The sequence below is a fragment of the Mandrillus leucophaeus genome, unplaced genomic scaffold (genome assembly GCF_000951045.1).
Source record: "Mandrillus leucophaeus isolate KB7577 unplaced genomic scaffold, Mleu.le_1.0 Scaffold235, whole genome shotgun sequence".
Lineage (NCBI taxonomy): Eukaryota > Metazoa > Chordata > Mammalia > Primates > Cercopithecidae > Mandrillus > Mandrillus leucophaeus.
Genome location: NW_012102421.1, coordinates 5042040 through 5052333, shown reverse-complemented (window position 1 = coordinate 5052333; position 10294 = coordinate 5042040). Strand labels below are relative to the sequence as shown.

Sequence of the window (10294 nt, the reverse complement as noted above, 5' to 3'; positions counted from 1 at the left end):
AGCAATCCTCCTGCCTTGGCCTCCCAAAGTGCTAAAATTACAGGCATGGGCCACTGCAACAGCCTGATTCTTTTAAGATGTTAAGATCATACCATTCTTTACTTCAAAATCCTATAAGAGATCTGCATCTCATATAAAATAAAAGCCAAAGTCCTTAGAAAACTACACCACCTGTCCAATCTCAACCCTTCTTGCCTTTCCTGGCTTGCTACTGACTAGGAGCACTGGAGCTGGCTGTTTGCTTTGACAGGACAGCTTTTCTCCTTGATAACCAGCTTTTCTCAGATTAACAGCTCTTCCCTCAGATAACTAGTTTATCCCATTACTTCCTTCAAATTTTGGCTCAATATAACGTTTTCAACAAAGCCTACTCTGAGAATCCTATTTAAAATTGCAACGTACTTTGGAAGTCCAGGGCGGACCAATCACCTGAAATCAAGCGTACAAGACCAGCCTGGCCAACATGGTGAAACTTCATCTCTGCAAAAACACAAAAATTTGCTGCATGTCTGTAGTCCCAGCTACTCAGGAGGAGTTGGCAGTGATCGGAGATCGCGGCCACTGCACTCCAGCCTGGGCGTCAAAGCAAGGCTCCATCGCAAAAAGATGAATGTCTCTTCATCTTCTTTTATCCTGTTCTTTTTTTTTTCCATACCACGTCTTACTCTGTAGCTCACCATAATTTATTTGTGTGCTCATTTTAGGTTTCCCTCACGTAAAACGTAAACTAATCCGGGCATGGTTTCCGTTGTTATTGTTCCATTATTTTGAAGGCTGGGCACATTGATGTGCAAGGAGTGCCCAAACTCATCATCTCACTCTTTATACAGCTGGGCAAACTGCCTAAAGTTTCCTCAAGCCTCAGCTTTACTATTTTCTTAAACGGCTAAAACTCACAAAAGCCGTCTACAGTTTTAAATACTTTGCGACCCCGGAAGTAAAAGGTTAAGGAACGGGTTCACAGGAGAACGCTATTTCCGTTTCCGTACGGAAGCAAAGGAGCCGACACCATGGCGAAAGCCGGGGAAAAGAGCAGCAGCAGCTGGAAGAAAAGTCTGAAACGGAAAGCCGCTGTCGAAGAAATTCAGGAGGCTGCAGGCGCTGGGGATGGGGCGACGGAAAGCGGGGTCCAGCCCCCGAAAGCGGCTGCTTTTCCGCCAGGCTTTAGCATTTCGGAGATTAAAAACAAACAGCGGCGACACTTAATGTTCACGCGGTGGAAACAACAGCAGCGGAAGGTACGCGAGGGGCGGGAGCTGCCGGGCGCTTGCGCGATGTTCCTGACGCTTAGGGCGGTCGCGGGGCGCACAGATGTGTATGTCTGCTGGTCTCAAAGTGTACTCTGTGGCTCGGTAGGAAGGGTGGTGCCGCGGCCCACGTGTTCTGGTTTCCTCGCCGTGGTTTGGAGACTCTCGGTTCAGCCTTTTGCCTGAGCATCAGGGTGGAAGATTTTCTTGATAGGCTGTTTCCTAGGATGCTGGATTCACAAGGAAAGCTGGAAGGCCTCTTGGCTTAGTAGTGAAAACTACGCCCTCCTGGCCCAGAACGCAAAAGTCTCAGCCCTTTGGCCCGTCTAGGCAGCGTTGGTTAATTTGCAGAATCTGAAATGGAGGCAATACGTAATAAATCCAAAATATTGCTTCTCTGATTCCTGCAGCAGCTCTTTACCGAAATTAGTACTGTAAAGTTTCTGGTAATTGTATTTGTTCTTTAAGCCTTATCCTTATACGTTTCTGGTAGGTAAACAAACTGAAACGTAAAAGGGTTTAAACGGTTTGCCAAGGTCGCAGTGCCCATTTCTGGTTAAATTGCAATTGGAAGAAAACGTTTGCTTATTCTTGCACATCATGGAAGTTCACACAATATTCTTATTACGTGTCTGCCTCCTCTTACCGGCCCTTCTGAGGCCCGGGACTGGTTCTTACTCATGTTCAGTGTCAAGGTGCTGTTTGAGTACATACAAGGGGCATTTAACTCATTGTGGTATGCACGTATTGGGGAGGGATGTCCTAGAAAATTTACTGGAGCTATGATTTCTAATCTGAAACCTGGTGGATTGAGGATCAGTAGGTGCTGGCAAAAAATAATATTTTTTATTTTGTCAACCCTTCTATCTAGAAATCTCCAGGAGAATATATAGATTGACAGTACAAATACAGATAATCTTAATCTACCTTGCAAGCTCTTACTAAATTTTAAAAGCATATTTTGATGATAAAATATGTAAATAATTGGTGATGGTTTTATGAAAAACAACCTGAAAACTCATCTCCCATTCCTATTTTTAGTGCTTTTCAAGAGAAGCAAGCAGCATAACCGTGGTCGTCTTTAGGATGCAACCAGTTAGGCAAAACACAACGGAGACCACATATTGTACTTTAATTAATTTGAGACTTTATGGAAAAAGATTAAACTAGTCAAATTTTAAATGTTCAAACTTGCCAGTTTCAATTTTTTTAAAAGAATCAAGGTCTTTGTTAAAGAAATCTTATTAATTGGCCAGCTCATTTGGCTTACAGTAATTTAGGTAGAAAAATCCATGTCCAGATGCTTATTTCAATAGATTACAAAGATCGCCCAGTTCGAGTATCCATAGCATTAGTAATTTATAGTTTGAGTATGTGTTTGTGATATAACTGGTTGTTTCTCAATATTGTTCTCTTTTTTTTCACCCTTTAGGAAAAGTTGGCAGCTAAGAAAAAACTTAAAAAAGAAAGAGAGGCTCTTGGCGATAAGGTAAATAAAATTCTTAGCTGTTTGTTTTCTGTCTTATATTAGGGGATCCTTCCTGATATTTAAGTTGAATTACTTTCTTTTAAAATTTATTATTACATATTTCATATGTATGAAGAAATACAAAAGTAATATAATAAACCTCTTTGTATCATTTACCCAGCTTAAGAAATAATGCATTAGCAAAGAATGTTGGAAGCTCCTTGTCTGCTTCTTCATAATTGCTTTTCCCTCCATAGATAACCACTTGTGAAATTTTTGATTATTTTTTCCATGCATTTCTTTTACCTTTACTATGTATGTTTGTGTACCTATACAGTAACACAGTGGTGGTGTTTTGCATGTAACTTTGTGTTTGAGAGGTCAACACAACCTGGGGAAGCTCCTCACATTAGGCCTGGAGCTTGGCTCTTGTGATGTGAAGCAAAGGTTTTTGGTTAGGCAAGGCTGGGGAAAGGCAGGACAGAGCCTCTTCTGGAGTAGGGTGATAAGGATGTGTTAAGCTTTAGAGCTGGTATAGAGGATATGAACCTGTGAAAAGTGAGAATGGGGAGTGGGAGGAGGGTGAGGATTATGGCAAAGAAAAGAATGGATAATGCATCAAGAAAGAATTTGGCTATATTTGTGGTACTCATAAGAAGTGAAATCTTTATTGAAAAAAATTTTTAGACTACTAAATACTCATACATTATTGCATAGCTAAGTTATTTTTATTTTCAGTGTATTTATAGTTACTCCTAGGTTATGATTTATTTTTGCAAAATTTTGAAAACATTCATGTCTTCCCTCCCATTTCTTAAGATATCAAGTAAGTTACCAAATGAGGGTGTTTGAGGAAGGGAAAAAAATGTAAAGACTGTATACAAACTAAACACTCTACTATTTCATGCATTCTTTGAATAGTATTAGGTTAAACCATAGAAAATTGTCAATAGTAGACTGTTTTGACCTGCAGTATCCTAGTATGTCAAGCGTGTTAGTCTTTTTAACTCTTTAGTAATCAGTCTATTACAGCAAATTAATGTTATGATCACCATTTGAAAATACCACCATTCTTGCTTTTTGAGATAAAAGATGACTTCTTAAAACTGTTTCCTTTAAAAAAATTATTAAAATGTAATATTTGTTTCATAGAATAATAAATGCTAAATAGTTTCAGTTTATGTTTTCTTCATAGCTCTGCTAGTGTATGTATATTTTGAATTAGTTTTAATGTACTCTTACAATTCTGTGCCCTACTTTTTAACAGTTCATTTACACCATTTCTTGGTCTAAGCTGAGTATGCATGATTGCTGATCCTAACAGTATTCCATAATGTTGATGTACTATAGTATGTTTAGTCATTACCTTGATGTTGAACATTTGCCCTGTTTTCTGTTTATTTTCATTATAAATAGGGATACTACATATTTATTTGTATAAATTTTTCCTCCATTTACATTCCTGAACATAAATACCCCAAAGTAAAATTACTAGGTCAACGGATAACTAGACTTTTATTAAATATTTCTGAGTAGCTTCCCGAAAGTATTGGAACAGTCATGTACAGATGTCATTTGTTATTTTTTTCCTTTTTTTTTTTTTTGTTTGAGGTGGAGTCTTGCGCTGTCGCCCAGGCTGGAGTGCTGGAGTGCAGTGGCATGATCTCGGCTCACTGCAAGCTCTGCCTCCCGGGTTCACACCATTCTCCTGCCTCAGCCTCCCGAGTAGCTGGGACTACAGGGGCCCACCACTACGCCCGGCTAATTTTTTGTATTTTTTAGTAGAGACGGGGTTTCACCGTGTTAGCCAGGATGGTCTCGATCTCCTGACCTCGTGATCCACCCGCCTCGGCCTCCCAGAAGTGTTGGGATTACAGGCGTGAGCCACCACGCCCGGCCTATTTTTTTCTTTTATTTTTCTCCTGTTTGATGTTTTCCCCTAATAGATAATTATCTCAATCCCTATTTCTTCTCCTTGTTATTTCTGCACAGTTTTAAGCCGTTTCATTCAGTGTTGGCTATTCTTCTAGTATGTGTGTGTCTCTGCCCAGATTGTTTAAAAAAAAAAAAAAAAGCCTCTTATTCAATATTGTTATTAGGATTGATGTAGCAATAGAAGTGAATTGATCTGAGAAACAGATTGAGTTTGGGATTATTTGTAGCTTTCTGTTGTTTTTCCCCAACCGTAATATAATTAATGTAAAATCCTTCTAAAATGTAATCCTTTCTCTTTTACTTAGGCTCCACCAAAGCCTGTACCCAAGACCATTGACAACCAGCGAGTGTATGATGAAACCACGGTAGACCCTAATGATGAAGAGGTAATGTTAGAAGTCTTAAATTAGTTTGAATGATCACACATAATTGATAAATTATCTATTTTTATGTTGATATTTAAAGTGCTGGCTGGCGAAGTTGTATAACGGACTGGTTCAGCTAAAATGCTGGCATATTATCTTATTATTTGGTGTAGATTATTTCATAATTGATTTCCCAATAATGCTATAGACAAATTAAGTAAATATTTACTTTCTAGTAATCTATTCTATGTCTAGGTAAACTTTTACATTTGTCATATAATCCCTGACTAGTATTTTGGATGGGTTTTTTTGTTTTTGTTTTTTATTTTGTTGAGACAGAGTCTTGCTCTGTCACCCACGCTGGAGTGCAGTGGTGTGATCTCGGCTCACTGCACTCTCTGCCTTAACCTCCTGAGTAGATGGGATTACAGGCACCTGCCACCACGCCTGGCGAATTTTTGTATTTTTAGTACAGATGGGGTTTCACCATGTTGGCCAGACTGGTCTCGAACTCCTGACCACAGGTGATCCGCCCATCTTGGCCTTCAAAAGTGCTGGGATTACAGGCGTGAGCCACCACGCCTGGCGTGGTAGTTTTAAAAGAATTCCTCGTACTATTGACTTTTGCAGTATTTATTAGACATTTTGACACCTAAGAATAACATTTGATGCTATTTTTTGTATTCTCATAAATCTTAGTTTCAAGATAATCTTTAACTTTGCACATTCTCCTTAGATAGTTTGCAACAGTGCAGTAAAAGAAGCAAGATTTTAAAACTGTATTTTTAAAAGTTTCATAAAGGAAACTTGGTTTGGAATGTCTGTCTGCTTTGCAACAGTGCTGCTATCAACGTTCTTTCACATATCTCCTGGTATAGTCATTCACTGATTTCTGTCCTTCTTTCAGCAAATGTTTATGGATTCACCTGCACTGTATTGGGATCCGTTTTAGGGATTTGAGATCCATCAGTACACAGAATACTCACACACACACACAACTTCTACCCACCCAGAGCTTACATTCTAGGAAGGGAGACAAACAGTCAACATAATGAAATAAATAAGTTAGACATATGTTAGCCAGTGATAGGTTACTAAAGGAAAACAGGATAAAGGAGATTCAGGACTACTGGAGTAGAGAGGGTTTGCAATTTTATGTAAGTAAGGTGTTTGTGTGTGTATGCATTTTAATTTATTTTGACATTTCAGACTTCATAGAAAAGTAGGAATTTGTACATACCCTTCACCCAGACTTCCTAAGTATTCCTTCTTAAATGAGAGTAAGTGGCAGACATGGTGCCCTTTTATTCCTGTGTATCTCATTTTGTTTATTAGCACACTTAGCAAAATCAGACAGTTAACACTGGTATACATTATTATCTGTTCTATAGATCTTACTCAGATGTCACTAGCTGTTCCAATAATGTCCTTTCTAGCAAAAGTCACGTCCCAGGTCATACGTTCCATTGTAATTACCTTTAATTTCCTTAAATTTAGAACAGTTTCTCAGTCGTTTGCTTTTTTGTGACATTGAGATTTTTTGAATAGTACAGACCAGATATTCTGTAGAATGTACCTTAATATGAGTTCGCCTGGGGTTTCCTCTGATTATATTCAGTTTATGTACTTTTGACAGAAATACAGGTTGAGTGTCCCTTGCCTGAAATGCTTGGGACCAGAAGTGTTTTTTTATTTTTTTTTCTCTGAGATGGAGATTTCCTCTGTTACCCAGGCTGAAGTGCAGTGGCACAATCTCAGCTCACTGCAACCTCTGTCTCCCAGGTTTAAGCAATTCTCCTGCCTCAGCCTCCCGAATAGCTAGGATTACAGGCACCCAGCTAATTTTTGTATTTTTAGTAGAGACAGGGTTTCACCATATTGGCCAGGCTGGTCTCAAACTCCTAACCTCGTGATCCACCCGCCTCAGCCTCCCAAAGTGCTGAGATTACAGGCATGAGCCACCACACCCGGCCGGACCAGAAGTCTTTTTGGATTTCAGATTTTGGAATATTTGTGATAGATAATGAGGTATCTTGATGATTGGACCCAAGTCTGAACAGAGCATTTATTTATGTTTTGTATACATCTTATGCACATAGCCTAAAGGTAACTTTTTTTATTTTTGGTGATGGAGTCTTGCTCTGTTGCCCAGGCTGGAGTGGAGTGGTGCAGTCTCTGCCCACTGCAACCTCTGCCTCCCTAGTTCAAGCAATTCTGCCTTCAGAAAAGCTGGGACTACAGGCTCACGCCACCATGCCCAGCTAATTTTTTGTATTTTAGTAGAGATAGGGTTTCACCATGTTGCCCAGGCTGGTCTTGAACTCCTGAGCTCAGGCGATCCTCCCACCTTGGCCTCCCAAAGTGTTAGGATTACAGGCATGAGCCACCCCATCCGGCCTAAAGGTAACTTTTATACAATATTTTTAATGATTCTGTGCATGAAACGAACTTTTGACTGTGACCCCATCACATGAGGTCAGTTGTGGAATTCCCCACTTGTGGTGCCATGTTGGTGCTTTATCAAAAAGTTTTGAATTTTGGAATATTTCAGGTTTTGGGTTTTTTAATTAGGGAGGCTCGACCTCTGCCATGAACGTTATGTTAAGTCCTTTTTCAGTACTTCTTATCAAGAGTCACTTGATGATATTCTCCTACTGGTTATGTTTACCTTGATCACTTGGTTAAAGTGGTGCCTGCCAGGTTTCTTCACTCTGAATTTAATGTTTTTCCCTTTGTATGATAATTAATAAGTACTTGGGGAGGAGATACTTGAATGTTACTCCTCAACTTACACTCATTGTAGATCATTTTTTCCAGTTTGATAAGTGAGAAATTGTATATCACTATAGCTTTAATTTGCAGTTCTCATTTTGAATGAGGTTGAACGTCTTTTCGTATTTTTTCCCCTTTGATCAATTGATTGTGTCTCTTGCCCATTTTTCTACTGTGTAGTGATTTTTTATACAAGATAGTCAGGGTGGGCTTTATTGAGAAATTGACCTTTTAGCAAAGACTTGAAGGACGTGAGGAAATTTAGCCATCCTTGGGCAAAAGGAACCCCAGAGAGAACACCCAGTGCACAAGCTCCAAGGCAGGAGTGTATCAAATATGCTTTTTAAGAATAACAAGAAGGCCATTGTGGCTGAAATTAAGCAAACAAAGGGAGAGGATTGTAGAAGAGGTCCTAGGAAAGTATGATAAAGAGGAAAGACCAGATCAGTGACTTTGTTGGCCAGTATGAGGACTTTGGTTTTATACTTAGTGAAATGAGGAGCCATTGGATGGGTTGAGTAGAAGAATGATGTGATCAGACTTAATTTTTAAAAGTAGTTAGCTGCTTTACTGAGAATATAACTGGAGAGGTAAGTAGAATAATTAGGAAGCTACTAAACAAATCTAGGAAAGAAATGATGGGCTTTCATCATGACCTGGGCCAGGGTAGTTACGATGAAAGGGGTGAGAATTGATCTGATTCTAAATATTTTTTCCCCTGGGTATATTTTGAAAGCAGAGCTGCTTCAATTTCCTGACAAATTGGATGTGGAATTTCAGAGAAATCGAGGATTCAAAGATGGTATTAAGGTTTTAGACTGAGCAAATTGGAAGGATGAAATGGTCATTGACTAGATGTGGAAGACTGAGTGAAGGAGATTTAAGGGGAAATCAAGAGTTCAGGATTCTTAAGAGTTTTTAGAAGAGATGTCAAGCAGGTATTTGGGATATGAGCTTGGAATTCAGGGAAGAGGTCTTGACTGGAAATAAATTTGGGGATAACAGGCATATAGAGGGTATGTATACATAAAGGTTTCCCTAGAATATTTACCTACAGTAGGATAATTTTGAGTCATGAGAATGTGTAAATGTTTAACTTTATATGATTGTACCAAAATATTTTTCAAAGCAGTGGTTGTATCATTTTATACTTTTGTGGTACAAGAGTAGTAGTGTTCCTGCTCATCCACATTCTAACCAACTCCTGGTATGTTCAGACTAATGATAAAAGGCTGTCTCATTCAGGTTTGAATTTGTATTTCCTTGTTTTCTAATGTTGAGCGTCGTTTAATATAAGTTGTTTTCTTTAGAGATAAAACGTGTCTTTTGCCCAGTTTTCTATCATGTAGTGTATTTTGATCATTTGTGGAACTTCTCTATATATTTGGATACCAATCCTTTATACATATTAAAGGCATCTTCCAATTCATGGATTCTCTTTTTATTTTCTATGGTGTCTTTTGAGGACGAGGACCAGAAGTTCTTGATATAGTTGAATTTTTGAAATTTTTAGCATTTAAAGCTTTTTATGTCATATTTAAGAAACTGTTCTCTTTCCTGTAATCCTAAGTTACTTTTTCTTTCTTTCTAAAACAATTAAGAGTTGTCTCTCATGTTTATTTACTTAATTGTTAGGAATTGTTTTCTGTTTGGTGTGAGAATGGAAACCAGTTACTTTCCTTCCTGTCTTTCACCCCAGCCTGTCCTTTTGTGCGTGTGTGTGTGTGTGTGTGTGTGTGTGTGTGTGTGTATATATAGTTTATCCAGTACCATTTTTGGAGTAGTGCAGCCTTTCCGCACAATGAATTGTAATGCCAAGTTATATATCAAATATCTATATATGCTTGGTCTTTTTCTGGGCTATTTGCTTGGCCATTTTGTCACTGCATCATTACTTTCTTAATTAGCTTCATAATAAGTCTTAATATCTGTAAGGGCAAGATGCTTCTTTCACTCCTGCCGGTAAATACCCTCTCTTCAGATATGTTTTGGCTTTTCCTAGGCCTTTGCTCCTCCATATAAATTATAAATGGCACAAAAATCAGATCAATTTGGGGATATATATATCCTCCAAATTGGGGATACATATGTATATATATAATATATATTTCTTAGGTCTTCTTTAAATAGTGAAACGTATTTCATGAATTTCATAGTTCTCTTCATGCAAGTTGACCCATAAATCTTCCTAGAGTATCTTCCTGGGTATCTTACGGTTTTTGTTGGTGTAAACTGCATGTCTTTGAAAATTGTTTTGGTTGCCAATTTATAAAAATGCAGTGGATTTTTGAGTAGTGATCTTCTAACCAGTAGCCTACCTAAATTCATTTCTAATTTGTTGGGATATTGTTTTCATTTTTCTGTTTTAGATAATCATTTCTGCAAATGACAGTTTTCTTTTTTTTTTTTTTTAATTTATTTATTATTATTATTATACTTTAAGTTGTAGGGTACATGTGCATAACGTGCAGGTTTGTTACATATGTATACTTGTGCCATGTTGGTGT

At 38.2% G+C, this 10294-nt stretch overlaps 1 protein-coding gene across 1 annotated transcript in view; it reads left to right on the top strand.

The window, feature by feature from the left end:
- The first annotated feature begins 971 nt into the window (after positions 1-971).
- RPF1 (ribosome production factor 1 homolog (S. cerevisiae)) overlaps positions 972-10294 on the top strand; it is an 18779-nt gene continuing 9456 nt past the window's right edge. Inside the window, exons 1-3 of the mRNA XM_011982139.1 lie at positions 972-1238; positions 2680-2736; positions 4956-5036. Of these exons, the coding sequence (XP_011837529.1) occupies positions 1011-1238; positions 2680-2736; positions 4956-5036 (366 nt within the window). The 5' untranslated portion in view covers positions 972-1010. The remainder of the gene's footprint in view (positions 1239-2679; positions 2737-4955; positions 5037-10294) is intronic.